The sequence below is a fragment of the Pipra filicauda genome, unplaced genomic scaffold (assembly GCF_003945595.2).
Source record: "Pipra filicauda isolate LSUMZ 115617 unplaced genomic scaffold, ASM394559v2 scaffold90_size2875636_pilon, whole genome shotgun sequence".
NCBI lineage: Eukaryota > Metazoa > Chordata > Aves > Passeriformes > Pipridae > Pipra > Pipra filicauda.
The window spans coordinates 1717102-1739527 of NW_024105098.1; the positions used below are offsets into that span (position 1 = coordinate 1717102).

The 22426-nt window shown below is 46.8% G+C and overlaps 2 protein-coding genes across 8 annotated transcripts in view; one reads left to right on the top strand and one right to left on the bottom strand.

Moving 5' to 3' along the window:
• NEU2 (neuraminidase 2) overlaps positions 1 to 14450 on the bottom strand; it is a 36995-nt gene extending 22545 nt beyond the window's left edge. Inside the window, exons 1-4 of one of the 5 annotated variants that reach the window (XM_039391131.1) lie at positions 13891 to 14450; positions 11907 to 12272; positions 10443 to 10577; positions 9383 to 9540 (exon numbers count right to left, since the gene is read on the bottom strand). In XM_039391131.1, coding sequence (XP_039247065.1) covers positions 9383 to 9465 — 83 coding nt within the window. In that variant the 5' untranslated portion in view covers positions 9466 to 9540; positions 10443 to 10577; positions 11907 to 12272; positions 13891 to 14450. Of the gene's footprint in view, positions 1 to 9382; positions 9541 to 10442; positions 10578 to 11906; positions 12273 to 13266 lie in introns of those variants that run through there. The other 4 variants (XM_039391132.1, XM_027724929.2, XM_027724931.2 and 1 more) reach the window with 4 other exon arrangements.
• Positions 1707 to 22426, top strand: part of NGEF (neuronal guanine nucleotide exchange factor) — a 39695-nt gene continuing 18975 nt past the window's right edge. The window contains exons 1-5 of one of the 3 annotated variants that reach the window (XM_027724923.2): positions 1707 to 1989; positions 5330 to 5444; positions 15420 to 15602; positions 15711 to 15814; positions 20404 to 20678. In XM_027724923.2, the coding sequence (XP_027580724.1) occupies positions 1722 to 1989; positions 5330 to 5444; positions 15420 to 15602; positions 15711 to 15814; positions 20404 to 20678 (945 nt within the window). In that variant the 5' untranslated portion in view covers positions 1707 to 1721. Of the gene's footprint in view, positions 1990 to 3539; positions 4078 to 5329; positions 5445 to 14024; positions 14257 to 15419; positions 15603 to 15710; positions 15815 to 20403; positions 20679 to 22426 lie in introns of those variants that run through there. The other 2 variants (XM_027724924.2, XM_027724925.2) reach the window with 2 other exon arrangements.

Sequence of the window (22426 nt, forward strand, 5' to 3'; positions counted from 1 at the left end):
GTTGCAAGGATCAAGCCTTTGGGGCTTTAGTCTTGGGACACTGAGAGAGGCCCAGGAAAAGAAATAGCCTCTTCTTTCTTTTCAAAATGTCTCCAACAGCAGCTGGTTTTATTTTGCTGTTCCACAGAAACAAGCTTAGTGAATCTCTATACCTCAGAGTCATTTACAAACCAAACTTAGCACCACAACCAATAAATGGGTCCTTCATAGAGTTCCAGTAACACTGGAAACAGTCCCAGAGCAACCACCAGTTCCAAACAGTCCAAAAATCTCGGCAGAATTGAAGTCAGGATCCAAATTTAGCAGTTGTGAGCTGCATGCTGTGGTTCAGGTTATGAAGGGAGAAAGCAGCTCTGTAGAGCCAGGAAGCTCATGCCCAGTGCATGATTTCAGGTAGTGACCCACCCTTTATAAGGATAAATCATGGGGCCCTTCAAAATTTTGGAAAGCAGAGGATTCATAGATGATGTCCCAGCTGTCCCTGATATCCCAGGGTCAGCTGGAGTGACCCTGGGGGGCAAGCAAGGGAAAGGCTTGTGGCACACATGGGATCATAGAGATGGCAGAAAACCAAGAACAAAAATTGAAATGCTTAACTTTCTGGAGTATCTTGTGCCTTGGATATACTGTAAATGTAACAAATCAGTGATACGTGTAACTTCTCAAAACAGCATCTAATGACTAATCCACAGCACCCTTTTATGCCCTTCTCTCAGCCAGCTGTCAATTTTATATTCACATTTCCTGTACAGCATGTCTTTCTACTATTCATGATAGCCCCCATCAGTCACAAAATCACGTTATGTACTCAGAAGGAATTTGACAGCTCTAAGAATTCAGCAGACAAAGGAGCAGCGAATGCTTAAGTAATCAGTTCCCATTTTACCCAGTCTTGCAAAGGCTGAAGGATCAATTGCTGTTTTGCTGTTGGAGTCCTAAAAATGCTTGGGAGTGGTGGCACAGTCCACGTACTGACACACGGAGCAGTGGGACCCTTGTGCTGGTCCCCATGTCACTGAGGAGGCACATTGGCACTTGAGGGCAACTCTGGGAAAATTAATCAAGTCTCTGCACTACATAATCTTGTCTCTTCTACCTTCACTTCTGGACAGTTACATGGTTTTTACTTCACTTATGTGCACAGCAGGAGTGAGCGCTGTTGATAAGTATTAGAAGGTACCCTGTAAAAGGCAATAATTCTTCAGATAATAGACAGATTAACAGAGCTTTCTCTTCAGCTATTATTTTCTGTTCAGTAACAGTTTCACTCTCACAAACAAGGACATGACCATTCCCTGCTATCTACTCTAAATCAACTAGTAATCTGCTGCTCACAACTGACAAAAAGGAGTGGTCATCAACTGAGAAAATACTACATTTTTCCAGTAACATCAGTAGCACTACCACGTGCCGTGGAAGGACAACCATGAGCACATCAAAGCAATGTTCAGGACATTAGAATAAGGCTTGTGAGATGATGATCTCAGAATGATCTCTGAAAAAAAGTTCTGGGAAGTCTTCGTTATCCTAAACAGATGATGGACTACAGCCTCTGAACTAATCAGAACTTTGTCCTTTCTTCTCTTGTTTGGTTGTGTTTTGTTTGTCCATCTCCAGCTCTGATTCGGATACAGCTGATGGAGTTGTGGAGGCTACCTGTCTTCTGCTGCTCTGCTGCTGATCCATCATCTCAGTTGCCATAGAGACAAGATCTGGAAGCCATGGATGATCATGGGAGAGAAGCCACCCACAGGCTCTCCGCTGGTGGGCTCTGGCAGGGCCTTTCTCAGCAGGTACTGAGAGAGTCAGGGTCGGTCTCTGAGGGTGAGGAGGAGTCAGCAGGTGCTGACCCAGTGGCGCACGAGGGGGACTTGCCAACACATTACATTGCCATCCAAAGAAATTCCAAGTACTACCGATCCATGAGGCTGCCGAACAGAGGGAAAAGAAAGACTTCGAGAGAGGCAGTGCACATGGGGCGTGTCACAGGTGAGTACCGACCCAAACAGCATTATGCTCCCTTTTGCAGTGAGATTGGGAACTCTAGGGGTCAATGGGAATAGAAAAGGGACAGGGAAGGTGGAAAGCAGCTCAGCAGCCAGCACATTACAGAGCACCCCTGCCCTATGGCACAGGTGGCAGAGGGGTGCTATCCCTCTGTGCTCAGTATGGAAGTGTGACATGGTCGGACGTTTAAACACATGCTGTGGCAGAGAATCTAAACATTTGTGGGGCTCTGCACTGCCACCCCTCTGCTCTCTAAAAGGAAAATAACTTACCCAAGGAAAGACACGAAGCTGCCAATGAAGTAGGGACTTCTTTAGCACCCAGAAAGGACATATTCCAAAGTAGTGAGAACCATACAAGTAACTGTTTGGCAAGGTGAGCGACATATAGAAAAAACAGTCAGCAGAGCCAGAGGAAACTGCAATGGGCTCTTATGAGGGGGGAGCAAGGCTTCTCTGAAAGTGCCTTTGCTGCCACCTTGCATTGAAGACAGCTGTAAGAAACACCTAAGCCCCCTTTGAACTGGGAGGCTGAAATAAGAGGAACACCATCCAGAACATACATGCATTCAACCACGGCTTCAGTAGAAGAGGAATGAGTTGGCTTTCTCTGAGTATGAGCAGTGCAGAGCATGACTGCAAGGCCAGGCTGTTCACTGAGCTGGAACCTTGTCTGAGCAGCTGTCTGTGAAGAAGCAAGAGAAAGATAAGAGAAGTGAAGAGAGCCAGGAAAGGAGCTACTGCAGCACACTCAGAAGTACTGGAAACAGGGCTGCAAGAAAAAATTGGATTGGTTTTAATCTAAGCTCTAAATGAGAGTGAACTGAAGGGAACACAAAAAACGCCCTTTGCTTCATCCCCCAGGTGCTCAGAGAAACTGAACTTTATAATTCCTTCACAGCAAAGATACCTATCCTATCTTCAGGGTATAATCTGACAGAATCAATGCACTGGAGTCTGAACTTTGGATAGCTGCATGTGTCAAAATGATACACCACTACTGATGTTCAAGCCTGAAAGCTATTGCTTCGTTGTGCAGCAGTAAAGCCACTGCTTCAGCTCCTGAAAGTAGACCAAGTTCTCTAAGAAAACAAAGAACAAACATCCTCCACCCAAAAAAAAAAGAGGTTTGGGAAATGTCCCCAAGAAAATAGGTGTCTCCTGCCTGCCTTGCCAAGGGAGCCACAGTATTCCAGCAGTATAAAGGCCCATTCAACCCTGTGGCATGGACAGGAGGAAAGTTCCCTCCCTTTTCCAAGTTTCCAAGCAGACAGCGGCAGAGCACAGAGCTCCTGTTTAACATTCTGCTACTGTTGCGATGAGGTTTGTGGATAAACTGAGTGTCGCCTGTGCCAGAGCAGAGCTGCTCTCCACCCTGCGGGTGCAGACAGGACCCGAGCAGAGCCATCCTGTCCCCGCCTTCCCAAGCGCGGTTGCAGCGGGAGCACAGCACAGGCTCGCCCTCCCCGGCGGCACAGCGTCCCACCGCTGTGAGGGGCCCTCACCCCTGCGACCTGCGGCTGCCACTGCAGCGGCACCGGCACGGGAGGACGCACCTTCTCCACACACCTGCAGCGTCACGGCATCAGGACACCGGCACGGGAGGACATCCCTCATGTCCGGCCAGTGACATTGAGGAAGGACAAGCTAAAAGAAGGGCTTCTCTCTTAGCAGTCATTAGAGCATCCACAGGGGCCGGCCTGCGCTTCTCTCCCGCCCCCTCCCTGTGTTACTGCTGCTGAAACGGGATCGGTTCCAAACAGGGCTTTTCCTTCCATACCTGCAATTTTTCAACAAGACACACTGGGAACGTTTCTTTTCTCCATCTGTACAGCAAGACCTGGGCTAGGAGCAATAGCTCTTCCTCCGGGGTGACTGTAGCAAGTCCATCTCAGAGCTACAGCTTTCAAATTCAGCTAAGACTGTGTGAACAGCTCTTCTGCCCTCTCCCTCTACTTCACTGATTCCATCCCCTCTCCCTGAAACTGGACAGCGGGTGCTTCTACACCAGCCTCATTTGTAGCAGGAACTTCTGACAGCATTTGCTGACGTGCATGGAAGCAAGGGATGGGTGAGCTATTTTATCTTGCCTTCCAAGCCATTTGAACAGCAGCTATCCAAGAATATGAGTCAAGCTCAAATGTTAACCTGTTCTCATTTTGCTTAGGGAATGACTGGAGGGGAGGAGAGGAGAAGGAAAGAAGAGAGGAAGAGAGGGAAAGATACAGGGGAAAAGACGAAGTAGGATGCAAAATGAGAAAAATAAAGACTCAAGAGATCAGATCACAAAAACCAATGTAAAATAATCTAAATTCAGCAGAGGGAAAGGTTTTTATATAGGCACCCTTTGCACCAGCCCAGCTTTCCCTTATAGCCTAGGAGCTGTAAAACATGTTTTCCGTTAACTGGAAAAACAGTTGTTGGGTTTTTTTTTAAGCAATCTCCTCGGACAGAAGGATAAAGTGTTTAAACTATTCAAAGTGAATAACTCAAACTACTGTTTCATAAGCCCTTGGCACTAGTTTAGCAAGTTTTAAAATTCTGGATGTCACACCTTCCCTCTGAAAATTGATTAAAAGGGTGCATCAGAAACCAGCCTCAGTCAGAGCATTGACCTGACTGTGCTGTCACCAGTTTGAAATGCAAACAGAATTATGCCTTAGACCAAAATATTTCTAATAAAAAACAACAAGGCCATATATCAACAAGCCTCAAACAACAGGAGGTTTCATTTGAAAAGTGAGATGCATCCTCTCCTGCCAAGTACTACAGTAGTAAGCCATGGACTTAATACAACTCTGGCTCCCTGTGAAGGGATCAGAGGTTCATCTGAGGGAAATTGGAGAAGCAATTAAAAGTAAAGCTCCTGTTTCACCCAAATCTAACCTTGATTTGTCCAGTAAACATCTACTGTATGCCTGAAAGCAGAGCAGTCATGAAGCCTTGACTTGGGAAACCAAATACTGGCATGCACAGGCACACACAGATAAACCTTTTCTGCTCAGTGGATTGCACTGAAAATCACTCACATTGGGACCAGTTTGCAGTGGTGAGAGTGCTACTCACACACGTAAGAACTGACACCGTATATCCAACTTCACCTTTTCTCAGTTGCATTTGCAACTGTGACAAAGGCTGTACCATCTTGCGCTGTGCAAGCTGATGACACTTTGATCTTGTTTGAAAATCAAAGCTAAAATGTAACCACCTTTGTGTCTGTGGTCTTTCTGTTGCCTTTGGTGTAAGCAAACCACTGCCTACAGTAAAAGTAAATTAAAAAAATAACTGTTTTAACACCCTCTTGGCTTTCTCTTATGTCACAGGTTCACTCAAAAACAATGAGCCTGTCAAAGAGCCTCTGAATGTTTTATCTCATAAGGGATCACCATCTCCAGCAAACTCTGATAAGACAACGTTAGATGAACTATGGATCCAAAGGTAAGAAGGGAATTCACTGTGCTTCCACTGAAAATTACAGTCAGAGTGGTGTCAGAGCTGGAATGCTGTCTGGGGAAGCACAGCTGGACAAACTGTAGCTCTGATCCCTGCCTTCTCACCTTGACTTGTGCTGCTTTCAGTCTTAATGATATATATTGCTTAGTATTAGTGTGACAGTATAAAGGGTCATGTCAATATGGGTTTGGAGAAGACAGTGAAGGAAAAAGAGGCAACAAGAAGACAGTAGGGAAGGTGGGAAAAGGGGAATGTGAAGCAGGATCATCCAGCGGTATAAGTGGGCAGACTGCCTTAAGCAGCTTGTTAAGAGAATAAGGAGAGCCTGTGGGCATTTTCTTGTGGAACATCCCAACATCAGGGTGATCCCATTCTTGGCCTTCATAGAGAGCTCTCCTGAAGCCTGTTATACAACCCCACATGGAAAACAGGATTTTATAGCTGAAGAAATAGCTACAAAGATGTTTTCTACAGTATTCTGACCTTCTGTTTGCTGTTTACTTTGAAGAACTGAGAAGCAACTGAGGCTTTCAGTGAGGGAGCCCTTTCTGGTTTAAATCCCTCAACAACCAATGTCCAGGAAAAGGCCCTGATCCCACAACCTGTAAAGGTACATCCATCCCATAAATCTACCCTCAGCCCTGCTCTATTGCCACTGCAGCCAGCTAGAGAGAGGAGCATGTACCTAGCCTTACATTTTCATATATGACTGAGGTATTCTCCCAGACTCCCTCTCCAGCTACTCACCTCTGGTGTGTACAGCTGTGAGATAGTCCCTGCTGGTACTGCAGAAGATCAGGCTGGAAGCACCAAGCCCCTGTCCTCTAAGGGTGTATGCATTGTGCCACACCAGCTGTGTTGGTGTCTAGTCCCTTGGCACCTTTCCTTACGGAGAGGACTCCAGTAAAACAATTTTAGCCAAACGTCAAGTTGGATTTAAATAAATTAATTGCCTTGGCTAAAACTGATTGCCCTTTGGCCGTAAACTGAGCAGATGAAAATAGACAGCCACAGTCTGCTGTGATGTCAAACCCATCTGTCTTCCTCTCCTCGCGGCATAATCGTCACAGTCAGTGTCTGACATCCTGACACCGGCGCTTAGGCAGCTCTGAAATGTGCAAATCCTGATTCTCCCTGGAGCTGGAAACAATGAGCCTGTGCTGGGAGTCAGGTTTATCGAAGATGATGCTGTGCAGAGCTTGACAGGTCAGTACAGGTTCTAAGTCATGTGTCTGCTAAAAGCAGGCAGCGCTGCTGAGCGGCATCGATGGTCTCTCGAAACTGAGCACAGACGTTTGACAGAGAATGAGACCAGAGTTCCAGCTCAAACTCAGCCCATGTCCTCTGCCCTTCTCCAAAGATCAACTGTAATTTATAACAGAACCACTAGAAACCTGCACTGGGGAAGCCTGCAGGAGCCTAAGAATGTTACCATTACTTACAGTAATTCCTATTATCTCCCTCCTATTGGAAAAAAGGCCATTATGCAGATAAGACATCAAAAATCTTATCACTAGTCTCAAGACATGCATTTAATCTCTCCCCAGAAGAATAAATCAGAAGAATAAAGCATTCTTCTGAAAGCAGAAGCTGGCAGTTCTGCAGAAGGGACAGTGCAGGCACCTCTGGCCAGCTCTGGAAAGCTCCATGGAGTTCTGAGGAGTGAATCACCCCGAGGGCAAGCGGGGCAGCAGTGCTGCATCTCTTCAGAGTCAGCAGCATCCCACAGCAACCATCTAAATGCTAGGGCTGGGCAGGCACAATCCCTTCTCCTTGCATGAAGATAACCAGCAGGTCTGACACAAATGGGTTCTTCACAGGTAGGGATGTCACTTCACATATAGCCATGCTGCATAATTCAGGGCAGGAGGTAAACACAGCTGGGGAACGTAGTAAACAGCTCAGAAAAAGGAATTGTCACAGACTTTGATTCACATCTATGTGTCTTTCAAAGCTCTGAGAGTAGTAGAGTAATTCAGTGATCTCAGAACACTGATGTTTGAAAACAGGATTCCTCAAACACTATTGCTGGTGTTCCAAAATCTGCCACGCGCCCTCCATAAAATACTTCCTAAGAGCATTTTTATGCTCAAGTGGCTTTTCCCCCCATGATCTTTTTCCTGTGCCACCTCCAACTCCCTCTAAGCACTCTAGAGTTCTCCACAACACCCCAGGGCTCCCTCTCAGCCTTCCACATTGTACAAAGATCTGAACCCCCACCATGCCGAGCTGCTTCCCGACACCAGACCCGCCCTTGAGCATCTCAGTGCTGAGCTCCCAGCACAACCCCTGCTTTCCAGAGCAACCTGAGCCAAGGCCCTGGAAGGAACTGAACTCAGCAAAAGCTGCTCTTGCCCACAGGGAGCAGTCCTGCCAGCTCCAGACTGAGATCACAGAAAGCCACCACAGAGAAACATCCACCCACAGTGTCCATCCACAATTGCCAGCTGAAAGCAGCTCCCACAGAGACCAGAAAATTAGTCATTGCAGACCCTAGAAAGGAGACTCACTAATCAGTGTCTGCCTTATATTGTCAGCTAATAGGATGTTCACTTTTCTTCCTTTCTAGTACAATACAGATATTTTAGCAGCATGACTGCATTATTTACCTACCATTTCCCACCGAGCCAGATTCCAAAAATGATATGTTTTTATTATGGGCCACGAGATACATTGGAAGAGAAATTCAGTGTGAAATTTCACTTTGCAAAGCTCATGGTGAGATCACGGGTCTCCCAGTGCAGAGCAAACTGTTTCTTTATGCTGCTTATGAAACGTCCCATTCAGAGAAACAAGGGTCATCTAAAAATCACTTGATTATGTTTGATATGAGCTCAAAGAATGGAAGTACTACAACAGTGAATACAACTAGTCACCTTCAGCAGCAAGAGGGAACCCAACTTGTTTGAATTCATGCAAACACGTATTAGAGAGGAACAGTACACATGTGAGATGGCATAGCACTCTGAAAGGTGCTCGTGTGAGTGTGGCTTACCATCCCTTAGCCCAGCACTCTTGGTCCTGGGCAGCAGAGGGCACTGCTTTTATAGCCTGATTTAACCAGAAAAGTAGGGAAAACCTTTGGAGAGACCGGGAGCCGGATTGCAAAAGGCCTTAGAAACTTGTGCAGTTTCCTTCTGCTTATGAAATACATTTCTTGTAGTCAGTTCTTCTCTGTGCTGCCAATGGTGCTTCAATATGCAAGTGGTGAAGTCAGCAATAGCTGGTGCAAACACCTGTTGAGCAAATCTTTACATTTCATCGCTCTGCAACGTTTTGCTCTTTTAGAGGTGAATGAATAGAGACAGATTTTTTTTTTTCTATCCCTTTCTGTACAATCTGCATCTTAAACAGTCTAAGGGCAACTGTATTTGCAGGGAGAAGTATTTTAAAAACTAGTAAATTTCCAGTAAAAATAGCCTCTGTAGGTATTAAAATGTCATTACTGTCAACATCTCATATTTCGCAGGATCACACAGAATAGCAAGTAATAACATACACAGTTCTAATGAAGCATCCTTCCAGCATGCAGCCAAAGGAGATCCCAATCCCAGTCTGCCCCCCTATTCCACACAGTCCCTGCCTGCCAGGTTCTTGAGCTAGTCATGTTTTCATTACTGTGCAAGGTCCAGGCTTTGCCCTCCATGTCTCCCAATCTGATCTGCTTCAGCTGGACTCCTCAGCTCCTCAATCAATCTCTTTGTTTCACTCCTTTTCTATCAGCTTCAACTTGTAATTCCCCACACAATCTCCTCAGCCTGCTATTTCTCGGGCGCATTAGTCCTCTCTCTTCCCTCCTGCAGCTCATATCTCAGTGTCTTGTTGTTCTCCAGGCTCTTCACCCTTTGGCTGCTCATACAATCTTATTATCCCACCCCTCCTCCTAGCTCCAGTGCCAAATTTTACAGCCTTTTCCAACTCACCATTTCCTGAAGCCTCCAGCTGGGCGTGAGTTCCTCTCTTCACAGCAGTCTCCTGGTCCAGAAGTAGACCTCTTCCTCCCCATGCTTGAGTCTTGCCCCTTCTGTTTTTCAGTCAGGTAGTTTTCTCATCATGCTGACTGGATCCAGCACAAGGATCACTGAGGATACCGCAGAAAGGTCTTTATTTGTGTGTTTATATATTTATTTGTAAATATTTATTTATACCTAAAGAGGCCTTCATTCACAGAGCCTAGAACTGGACCAGGCAGCTTTTACAGCTCCAGTATCAGAAATGATTGTCTCAGCCCACAGCAGAGGATGTGTTCTCTCCATGGGCAGCAGCCCAGGGATTTTAGGTGCTACAATCTAAGTCTGAAGCTTGTGTGTATTGCAGAGAGTGGAAAAGGGTCTAAATGCTATGGATTTTCTTAAGTCTGGCAAAAAACACAATCCTGGAAAGCCCCAAAATCTCAACTTGCATATCAACAGAAACCAAAGCTTTTGGAAGGACAGAACAACAGGTTTTCTGTTTTCCTTTAGTAGGGATCCAATAATATTTTCCTAAGTCTAATAAATTGTTAACTGCTTTTAATATATAAAAAAACTAACTTGTCTATGGCAAATGGTCAGTAAGTAAAAACATAACCTTGATGATTATGAGCACCAAAAGGTTAGAAGCACCTAAAGGTAAGGATCTTATAAATGAAATTTCTGAACATTTTTAGTTATTGGCAAGCCCCAACAGATATAACTGAAGTATTTTGATGAGAGCTTAAGGAGGTTCAGGAGAACAGATATGCTCTTATCCTTTAGGATCTAAAAATACTAGGGATGAGGAGTTCTGCTTATCTACCATTAAAAAGTCATAATCAGGAACAAAAACTGCACAGACACACCCATTGCCAAAATCACTGCTGAAAACCACACATGAACAGAGGGAATCTGAATGAACCTGAGGTATGAAAATATCCTTGACTAGGTATAACATTATTCAAATCTATTATTAACTTCACACTTCTCCATAAATTTGGTTAGTTCAGATTAAAACAGTGCTTCTTACCTCATCTTGTGGCCTTTCTTGGTGTGAAACTCCCACTGACTAGAAGGGTTTGGGGAATTTTTCATGAATACGATTTGCTGGACTGCCTCTTCTCTTTTTAGTTTCTAGAAGAGAAGGTCTAATTTCTAAAAATTGCTGTAAGAGAACATTTTAAAAATGCATTTCAATTTAATTTGAAAACAAGCTTTATTCTAAGGATTGCTTTTGAGTTGAAATGCACATAATAAATCTTAATTCAAATGATTACTCATTTTTCAAAATTACTAGTGCTGGAAAATACAAACCAAGATTGGAAATTCATCCCCTAAGCATAACTTAAATGAGATAATGGTAATAAACTAATTATAAACTCACACCAATTATCACATTTTAACACAACCATGGACCAGGTCAGCCAACGTTTAGAATCTTTTCCAACAGCAGCACAGTGAAGCTGGGAACAGTCTGCAAGCACACGAAGCCCTTCTCTGCAGAACAGGTGCAACTCAAACCCACTTCCCTTTGCCCACAGGGAGCTGAGCCATGGTCCTGCCCTGTGGCAACAGAGCATGGCCACCAGGGAGCTTTGCCAGTGCCTGTGTGCTTCGGGACCCTAAGGATTCCAGAGACAGAACTGGGATTTGGTCTGTTGGGGCACTGTGGGACTTCTGTCACCACCAAGAGCACAGGGCAAGCAGCACTGCTTGTGCAGTGCTGGGATAGGATTTTCAACCAGCTGCTTTGTTATTCTAGTAATCAGATTCTTTCTTTCCCCCTACAACTGGACAGGGAATTTTAGGATGAATTGAAGGGATTTTGGTGAGAAAACTGGTTTGTCATCAGGAGATTGTACTGATTTTGATAACTGGGGGAAAGCTTTTTGGGCTCTGCATCAGATTCTTTGTTCTTACAGTGAGAGAAAAAAGAAAACCTCCTCCAAACTCCTACCCAATGGTTAAGATTAGGTGGAGTAGGAACTTCTCCAGGCCTGAGCCTGCTGTTCCACAGCAGTGTAAAAGGATCCAAGGTGGCAGTGCCACGGTCCTGCCATCCATCTGCATGTCTGCCACCTCTGCTCTGCTGGCACTCGCTCTGAGCTCACCCTGTAGTGACACCATACACACAAAGCTGGTTCTACCAAAAAAATGAATCATTTTCCATGAGTTCAGCTGCCCAAACCTGTTCACTGAGAATGAGACAAACTTGAGTGAGTGCTGGCATAACAGCAGACGTAGAAATCTGCCTCAGGGGGTCAAGTGAGAAGTGGAATTGAGCAGCTAGATCAGCTTAAACTGCATGCAAAGTCCTAGCAACTGTGGAACTAGGGAGGAAGAAAGGGGCAGTTATGTTGGAGCTGCTCCACATAAATAGTTCAGTATTGACTGACTTAAAGTGGTATTTGGTGAATAAGCATTTGCCAGGTTGAAGCACCTTTCCCAGTGACCAGAGAAAGCAGAGCAGCTGCAGGAAGAGAGACTGACTTACCCTGGAACAGGCATGTGAGATGTGAGGGAATGACACAGCCGTGACTCTGACCTGGATCCTCCGTGACCAGCATGAATATCCCAGTCACCAGATCACTGTGACAGAATCACTTGTTTGCCTGCCTTTAGTTTGCATGACAAACTTTAAAAGCTTTGTTTTGTCTCCAAACAGAAAAGCACGATTTAGAAAATCCCAGGACATTTTGTAGAACAAAAATATCTCCATCTTGCTAAATATCACTTTTTATTCCAGTCCCAAGAGTACTGGGAACACTCTGTCACTTCACTTGAGAGAAAAAGTATTTCTCACGCACTCGTTCTGTTTCTGGACATCCTCTGTATGTCAACGTAAAGTACAAGAATAAAGCTGGAAAGGAAGGAAGAACAACATCTTTGAAAGACCAAATTGCAATTAAGAAAGGAAAAAGTTCTAAAGGAAGGAAAAGTAGAGTAGTGGTCATTGCTACTCAGTGGAAGAGCTCTCTGAGACAGGAACATACAAGCTGCGGCCTCCCATGGCCACAGGGGGCATTTCACTCGCAGCTGGTGTTCTCACCTCTTCAGAGCTTCCGATGTTTTTATTATCGTTAGTACTTCCAGTGACATTTTCAGATTTTCATCTTGGACCAAAAGTGAAATCATGTTAGAAGAAATGAAGGAAATGGAAGACAGGCAGGATCAAATTACCAGACAGTTATAGGATCATGAAAAGATGCTTTCTATTTCTGCAAGTTTTTCATAGCATGACCCAGGCACTTTTTCTAAAAAGAAATTTCAATTTGCAACAGATTTAACCTTCGGAGTGAAGCAATGGGAGGGGTTAGAATCTGTTAAACTCTTAAAGCATACTTCTGAAAGAGTTTTTTTCCTTAGTAAATACCCTCAAAAGTTATATTTAGATATATATTCATCCTAGCAGTGTCAGTAAGAGCTTATGCACTGATTTCCCTTTGCATATGAGAGAGAACTCCCCACTGCTCCTGGCCCTTCCCTTTAGAAAAGAGTAAACAGCATATCTGGTTTTCCAGATTTCAGGATAACTAAAGATCACTTCTTTTCTAAGAAAGAAGCTTTTTAGCATCCCACCCACTCACTAAAACCCTTGACAATATTCTTGCCCTAGCGGCAAACCACCAAAACATCAGTCGTTAGGCACAGTCTCTGCCGCTTTATCCCTTCCACAAGGTTTTAGCCGCCCCCTCACTCACCTCTCTCCCTAAACCCCCTAATCCCCAGCATTTAATGGTGATAACCCACTGTCATCCCATATTGACCACCTACCCAGTGACAATCTCAGCCCCAGCTCTCAGGCTCTCCTCCTCCTCTCTAAGCACAAGGCAGGCTCCAGCTCTCACCCTCACCCTGGTATTTCCTTTCGGTTGTCTGGTCCTTCCAACCTCCTGCTCCGGGACTGGACATGAACTGGACTCACAGCCTTCTCTGAGCCTTCAATGACATTTCCAGCTGTTTTTCTTTCCCGTTCTGCTTCTTAATGACTTAATGACTGAGCTTTCCAGTGTGCCAGATCAAGATCTAGTTCACATAAGCTGAAGGACTTTTTCTGGACATACCATCATGTACTGATTAGAAGCTATCCTGGCATATGATTTAGCAAAACCAATATAAAAATGTTTAAAAGGAAACCATTTTACACATACAGACCAATACACAGATTTTATGCTGTTACATAAATTACCTTACCATGTACAGAAAAATCACGGTTATTTATGCAACAGGGAGAAAGCGAGCACAAGGAATAGCTGAGCACTTTCCCTCTGTTAACTCCTCAGTTGCAATGTGGTGCAGATGACGTTTTTTTTGCCGAGAGTTATTAACGTGTAGGGAAGAGCTGCACCCAACCTGTCCACAAGCACTCCCAACTGATCCGAGGGTGTAACCGTACTCTGGAGCTCAAGAGGATTTATCCCTGAGGCGGAAAAACAATTACCTGAACGAAGAGAGATATAGATCATTGAGATACTTACTGCCTAAACGAGGCAATATATCCTTATGGAAGTAGCGACGCTAAGGAAAGGGAGACGGGAGAAATGAGCGATCGGGTGCGAAGCCCCGCCGGAGGAGGAGAGGCAGATAGCGGCCAATCCTGTGGGGTAATCAGGGGTGCACTTCCCGGCAGGAGGGATTAGGCTGAGTTTCCCAGTTACATTCCTCCATCTCAGGGTTTCGCCCCTGGAGAAGAAATGCACCATATGCACCAGATCTGGAAGCAGTTCAGGAGAGCCCCCCTCTCCCACCCCTTTTTCTCCCTCAAAGCCGGCGCCGGGCGCACATAGGCAGAGAGGTGCAGGGGATGGGGGGCAGCGCTGCGCCCCGGGGCTGAGGGAGGACAGGTCAGTGCCAGGGCAGGACCCCTGCCCGCTGTGGGGTGGCCGTGCATGGAGGAAGAGGGCTGGGGCCGGTGCATGGGGTGGGATGGGGTGTGTGGGTGCTCGCTGGGGGAGGGTGCCTTGCTGGGGGGAAGGGAGGGGATGGAAAAAGGGCTTCCCTGCATCTGAGGAAGCAGCCTCTGTGCAGGAGCGCAGGGGGGATGGAGGTAGGGGTGCCTGTGAAGGTGGGGGGCCCTGGGGCAGGGATTGCTGCCTTTTGGGGGGGCCCCTGGGGAGGAGGGAGTCATCCTCCCGGCGGAGGAGGGACCTGTGCCGGAGCGCTGGAGGGGAGCCGGGGGGCTGAGGAGGTCTCTGCGGGCTGGGGTGCCGGGCAGGGGCTGGGGGCTCTGAGAGGGGAGCAACGACACCTGAGGGGTCTATGGGGGCTCGGAAAAGATTTTGGAGGCGCTGAAAGGGTGTGCAGAGGGGGCTCTGAGAGGCTATGGGGGAACTCTGGGGTCAGGTGGGCGCTCAGAGGGCTGAGTTTGAGGGGCTCCGAGGGAGCGGGGCTAGGAACTCTGCCGGACTCTGAGGGGTCTCGGGAGGGATTTGGGGAAGGCTGAGGGAGCTCCGCTGGGATTTGGCAGAGCTCCATGAAGCCTCGGAAGAAATCTGGGAACGAGGAGAGGGGCTGCAAGAGGCTAGGGGGGCTCTGAGGGGTTTGCGGGAGCCCGAGAGGAGACTCTGAGGGGAGTTTGAGGGGGTCTCTGTGAGGAAAATCTGTGGGGAGGCTCTGAGGGGGGTCTGAGGGGAGGCTCTGAGGGAGCTGCGTGGGGGTTTTGGCGGGAGAGCCAGAGGGGGTCGCTGAAGAGGTTTCGGAAGGCTCTGAGGGGATTTTGGTGGGGAGCTCCTGTGGATGCCTGACGGGGGGTCTGAGGGGAGGCTCTGAGGGGATTTGAGGGGGCTCTCTAGAGATTTTGGGGGAGGGCTATGGGGACGCCTGGGGGGGGCGCCTGAGGAGAAGCTCTGAGGGGAGCGGTGAGGCTCTGAGGGGGCTTGGGGGCAGAGCGTCTCGGGTGGGGGGTGTCTAAGCAGAGGCTCTGAGAGGGTTTCGGGGCTCAGAGGGTCTCGGGGGTCTGCGGGGGTGCCCCGGGGGCGGCCGCAATTCCCCTCTCCCTCCCGCGCAGGCTGCTGCCTTCCTACCCCCGTTACCGTGGCAACCGCCCGGGCTCCCCCAGCCCCGCAACGCCGCCGCCGCCGCCGGAGCTGCTGGGCAGCCGCCTGCCGCCGCCGGCCATGGAGCTGCTGGCCGCGGCCCTGAGCGCCGCCTGCGCCCTCGACCAGGACGGCTCGGCGGGACAGCCCGGCAGGTGAGGGGGGGCTGAGGGCGGGGGAGCGAAGGGCGCGGGCGGGCGGAGGGGCCGCTGTCCCGCCGCCTTTCCGCCGCGGCTCTGAGGGCTCCCGTCCGCCTCCCGCAGGAACGCCCCCGCCGCCGCTGAGGAGACCCCCGCCGGCACCGCCGAGCCGCCGCCCGCACACCCCATGACGGCCGACTCGTGGAGGAACCTCATCGAGCACATCGGTAAGGAGCCGTGCCGGGGCGAGCCGGGCGGGCTGTCCGGCCGCCGCTGAGCCCTCACACAACTTCGCCGCTCGTCCCGCTCCCGCCCCGCCGGCGGCGCAGCAGCCCCGACGGGTGCCCTCCGCCCAGCCGGCCGCCTCTCCCTGAGCTCCCAAACCCACCCCTGAGCCCCCACACCAGACCTGAACCCACGCGGTGTGCGGCTGTGCTGCGGGACCCCAGCTCCCTGTCCGTGCTGGGAACCTCCGAGCTGTCGCTGTCAAACATCGCTGTCGTGGCCTTTTGCCGTCTTTAGGGGCATCGGGTTTGTGCGCTGCCTGGCAGGAGATTAATGCAGTTGCTGAGCAGCCTGACTCCCGTTCATAAACAACGATTACTTCTTGTAATTACGAAGCAATTAATCGTTCAGGCTACCCAAAACTTTCTGGTAAAATATGATTTTGTGTACTCAAAAGACGTAAGACTAAAGTATCGTGTCACTCGTCCTGTCGGACACTGGTTGTATGCACGGGGTTCGCATCTAGTCGGTGTAACAGCCACTGGCATAGCACTTGCAGGAGAGGAGTAAGTGATTTTATCATTTTTGGTCTCTAAAAACACAGAGTTGAGGTTATCTGGGTGGTTGTGGAGGAGAAGACTGTCACGCTTTTGCTCTTGTGGTTTATTTCTCTTTTTTTTTTTTAATTATTATTATATTTTGTGGCATGCAGAGAGGACCTTCACAGCTTGTTTCTTTTATTTCCCACATCAGAATTGCGACTTTCCTCAGAGGGATTTGGGCAATGGCAAAGTAAAACCCCATCCTAGGGCAGGTTTTGTGATGGGAATATAGAAGCTTTGTTTTTAAACAATTCTGCTCAGTTCCAGGAAATGAAACAAACACACTTTAATCTAGAGGGCAGGAATGCAGCGCTTAGCATGGGAAAATCGGGGAGATAACTCTCACGAGCAGCAAAGCAAACCTCCCTGGCACGAATGAGGAGGCTTCTCACGCTGTTTGGTGTCTTTGCTGTTTGCTGTCAGGTTGTGGCAGGCAAGACTGGTTCTTGCTGTGCCTTATGCCACTGGGACAGTGCTGGGGAAGGAGGCTGGTGTGAAGCCAGCAGCTTGCCAGCGTCTGTCAGAAAAACCAGCTGAGTCTGGGGCCTTCTGGAGGAAAGTGGTGAACAATTTGCATGCGTGTTACCAGATCTGTTACCTGCTTTTGGCTGTGTAGGTACTAATCTCCCAAGGGAGATGTGTCAAAACGTTGTCAGTTTACTGGGACTGTGCAGCTAAGAGGTGAGATAAAAATACTAAAGCCAGCAGGATTTCAAAGGAACCCAGTTGCTATATTCATATATATTTTTGTGTGCTGTAAGTCAGAGGGAAGGTGTGCAAAAGCTCTGCACGCATCAGTGTAACTGCAAGTAGGTCTGTTTTGACCCTGATGGAGGAGACAAGGTTTTGACAACCAGAGATGCAATGCTTGTCCCCAACAGAGATGTCACATCAAATGGCTGGAGAACGCTGGCTCCCTTCCCTCCCTCCTGCCTTTGAGGCATTAGTGGACTTTTTGTCTGAAACTGGAGCAGAGAATTTCAGAGAAAACGTCTCTGGGCCTCCTGAGATTTTACATAGCTTTCAATGTAATAACGTTTACTTTAGGAGCGCTGCTAACTCTCTAAGGCAAGGATTTCCACAATTAGTAACTAGTTTTTCAATTACCCTCCCAGGTTTTGAGAGAGCTGGGAAAGGGAGACTGTGACAGTGAAATTAGATGGAATAAACAGAAAGGGAAAAGTCTGTTATGTACTATAAAAACTATGTAAACACACATTAGGAAGGTCAGCCTTAAACACTAAGGTCAATAATTAACACCAAACTCATGGTCTGACCACAGACCACAGGTCACAGTAAGGACAGTTGGGACAATAAGGAATGAATGGAGCTGGTACAGGTCTCTGACATTTTGTACTTGTTCACTTAATTAAATGTAAGCATTTACTAAATCATTATATCCTCTGAGTCACATTCAACACCTTCTTTCTACACAGTCAGTTCCCAGATGTATTGTTCTCCTGTCAACATGTCAAGACCCTGTTCCCTGACCTTGCATCTGTTACCTATCCTGTGCTGTGTCCATCTCCTGCTCCGTCTGGATGAGGCTTTGGCATAGCTTCTCTCTCGCTCTCTCTCATCTAAGTCACTTCTCTACCCATTGTAATCTCTTTACTGACATATGGATAGACCTTTTAGACCAAGAAAGTGGGAATATCTCTTATTCTTGCTAGCACAGCCTTCCTTGTTTCTTCCTATGCTTCTGCCTAAAACATTTACCTACCTGCCTTTTGTCTTTCTTCTGGTACCACCTTCCTGCTTTCTCTTCATATTGCTGTCTGTGGTAGAGCTTCAGCCAATCTCTCTTTATTTCCCTTGCTGTCATTTCTGGATGAGTTTCTTCAGTCAGATCTCTCCATGTCTATATTTGCCTTTGCCTGCCACTGACGGCTCCATAGGTCTTATCTCTTGGGCAGTCAGGGAACCTGGAAACAAAATCAAGTTTCATTGTCTGCATTTTGTTTCCTTAAAAGCAAGGGGGAAATAGTCTTGAGGACGTTTTTTAAAGAGCTGCTCTCCAGATCTGCACAAGGGGCCCCAAGTCCCCCTTACACAAAATATCCTCTGACTTGCAAGGCAGACCCACCAGCACAACATGGCTGTACAGTCAACACTGCAGTGTAAGTATCTCCAATATGAGTAAAATAGATTTCACTTCAGCTTCCCAGCGTATTTTCCCTCGAGTGGAGCACTGCCCACGCTCCTGCAGGGTATCACTGCCCAGCCTGTCCTGCTCTCTGTGGGGCAGAAGGACCCAGTGCTGTGCTGCCCCAGAGCCCTGAGCACAGGCTGAGCCTGCAGATCAGTACCGCTGAAAGCAGCTCCCATTTCTCAGGCTCTCCACTCTTTCCTGAAGGAGCCTTTCCACCCTGCTACATCCTCAGCACCCTCCCTGATGCTGAAGAACAGGCAGTGATGCTTAGGAAAGCCATATAAGCCTCGCTGACGCAGAGAGAAATTACATAAGTAGCAGCAGCATGCAAAACTTCAGGGGAAGTCTCCTCTGCTCAGCATTGTGTAGGAAGCTAACAGAAGACTCTATGGTTTCCTAGGCACAGCTCCCCTTATTGCTATTTTAATCCAGTGTTGAACATCTTTCCAGGAAGAACAGATAACAGGATACACTCGCAGACTGCAGCAACGCTGTCCTTGTGTCTGTGCTTTTCCCCAGCATATCTCCCATGTAGTTTTAGCAGTGACTGGTACAGAGCCTCGTGGATATGGGTCCAGAGTTTTAATAGGCAGCAGCATCTACATTTCTGCCCTCCCTAGACAAACTCCTGACCCCGTTGTCTCTCACCTTATTACACACAAAATCTGCTTCTGAGATCAAATATTGTGAATGCATGTGACCAGATAAATTTTAACCTCTAGCGATTCAGACAAAATAAATTATGTAGGGTGTTCTTTTTAACATCAAAGGCTTTTTATTCATTCATGTTACACTTTGCAATTCAAGCATAAACCAAGTGAGATAATGTAATTGTGCTTCTTCAATTTCAGTAAGGGAGGAGAGTGACTCAGAGCATGTTCATGTTTTCTTGTCTTCACCTGTCTTCTAAATTACATTTTGTATTCAAGCAGTTAAAATTCTGGATCGTACAGATGGTTCAGAAAGAGAAATGGGACAGTTCAAAAGCCCTCAGAGAGACAAAGGATGTTCTAAAGATGACCAAGGAATTTCAGGAGTCCTACCTTTTTTGTGCTGTCAGTTGAAATCAGGGGTGGGGGCAAATTTCAGTTTGCCGTTTCATCTACTCCTGAAGTTCGTAATTGAAACTCAGAAGCCACCTCCTGTGATTGATGTGCTGCCAGATGGTGTCAATTCAGACCCTATTCCTTAGTGAGGTAACATTCAGGTACCTTTTGAATGTTAATTTTGTATCTTCAATCATCATAGAAACCAAAAAGGAAGGCAGAGGGATATTAAGCAACATGTCCAAGGCTAACCACAAGGTCAATACCAAAACAAACTAGTAACTGTAGCTTCTTGTCCTAAAGCTTCACCTGCCTTAACAGCAGCTCAGTGTTTCCTCATTAAGGATTTTCATTGCCATCAAATTACTCCTTTAAAGTGCTTTCAATGTAGGCAGTATTACTTTTCCAGACACACATTTAAACATGCATATCAACCTATATAACTTGTAACATAGTAATATAAGAGAAAATCAAGCTTTAAAAGGCAATTAAAAGCCTGGCAAATGATGAACCGCTTCTTTTAGGTGTTCTGATTGATCACAGATTCCTCTGACTGTGTTACTAAATGTTTTGTAGAGCAGGTTGCTGACAACACTGTAGATTTAGGAATGGCCTTCCATTTATAGTTTCCACTTCTGGCTGAAGTAGGGATGCCATAATTGGCTTTTCGCTCCGCACGGAAGGGATCTCTCTCACCTCCGCTGAGGTGAACAAAGCAATTGCTTTCCCATAACACTTTTCTACTCTCTTGTTCAGCTGTCACCTCTCAGACCTGTTATGTTCCCTCCTAGGGCTCTTGTACCAGGAATATCGAGATAAGTCTACACGCGAGGAGATTGAAACCAGGCGACTGCAGGATTCACAGACAGACCCTGAGGAGACTTCACCCAGCGAGGAAACCCCGTCTGAAGCAGAGCCTACAAGTACAACCGAAAACAAAGCTCCACCACAAATCAGTTTGCTGAGGAATTCCAACTCCAGGTTCAACTTATGGCAAGATCTTCCCGAGATCCAGAGCAGCGGTGTCCTCAGCATCCTCCAGCCGGATGAGATCAAGCTGCAGGAGGTAATGAGGGAAGGCAGAGTGCTTCTTAACTGCATTGTTGCTTTAAAAAGTGAGAGTGGATTAAGGCAGATTATCAAGATTTAAAAACTAAAAGCTTCACAGCAGTCACAGACAAGCCTTGCCCTGCTGAGTATTTTCTGTGTTGCTCTGGTTAGCATCACTCACTCTTTCTTGAAACTACAGGTGTTGTTCCATATTCTGTATGTTCTGTTGCTGCTGGACATTTCTGTAGCAAAAATAACTTTTCCCTTTTCTGATTCAGCTTTAGGAGCAATTTACAAAGGAAGAGGGACAATGAGGAGGTTTTTACAGTAGAGCTTTTGATTCCAGTGCACATTAATCCTCTTCTGAAGTTACTAGCAGGACACATACTTTCCACTAGAAATCTTAGAAGAATTCAACTGTAAGGTTTTGAATGTGATGGCATTAATAGAAAGAGAAGAGATGGAGACTGATAAACTTCCTTGTATTTAATTTTTGTTACTTGGACTCTATTGCAAAACAGGAAAAAATAATGACAGGTATATTTGTGTTTTAGCCAGACAGTGCAGTGACGTCACTGTTTTAGAGTCGCATGCTGTTGACTTACAGGGCTGCATCACACAGCGAAAGGAGTGGGTGGGGGTAGCTGCCACAAGTCATGAAAACATCAGTTGCACAGCAATTTACAACTGGTTGCTATTCTGGGTAGTGTGGGGAGCCTGAGTGCTCTCTGTCAGTGCATAGCACTGCATTCAGAGCAGATGACAAGCCTTGTTTAGTGTGCGATGTGCGTTGTAATACGAGCAATGGGACTTCAAAGGCTCCATCCTTTGAGTCCGACCATACTCCTGCACCAGCACTGCTTCTGCTGAGATGGTTGTGGTAGTGTGTCTGTTCATCTCTGGCTTGTGAGATTGTATCTGAGGTGTTGAAGAACACCTCAGGGTGTGAGCAGTTCCCCTAAGTTTACTTGGACCTGCACAGTCATCCCTGATGAACTCTTTGTGCACGCAGTGCCAGTGCTCATCCTGTGCCCCGGGGGCTGTGATGGGCAGGGCTGTGCCACTCACACCCTTAGTGCAATGGACCCATGTTTATACACAGTACCTTGGGCTGGCAAGCACAGGCTGTTAGTGAGTCAGGGTTAGGGCTGAAGGTGACTGAAATGATTTGTTGCTTTTCCATGTTCTTCTTCTGCACTGGTTATTTCCATATCAGATTTGTTCTGTTTACCTGGCAAAACATGATACTTCAAAGTGCCAGCATTACAAACACAATCTGGCATCTGAAAAATTACAAGCTTTTATTTTTCTTTTTTTGCTTCAAAATGAAGAGTTTTTTACAGAGAAATATTTGCTTAAAAGTGTGCACTATAGATTTCAAAGCCTGCCATTTCTGTTAAGTTACATTCATTACCTGTAGGTGTTTTAAGGAAAAAAATCTCTGTGCTGCTAAATCCCTACATTAAGTGTGCTCAATTTTCTCCTCTCTGCTTAAATAACAAGAGAAATAAAGCAGATGGAGAATGGGACAGTGCTGCCTTAAAGAAGTGCTGTGCTTTCTCCAGCGTTACTTTATCACAGCTGAAATTTCCTTCCTGTTTGTTCTGGGATTAGCACAGTAAGAGATTGTAATGTTGCTCAGAGCCAGAAAGCTGTGAAATTGGCTGAACATTGAATGGACAAAGTGGAGAATTTGCTTTGTGAGGAGAGTCAAGGACAGAAAGCAAGGAGGGCTGGAGGAATCACTGAGGCAATCGAGGAGAT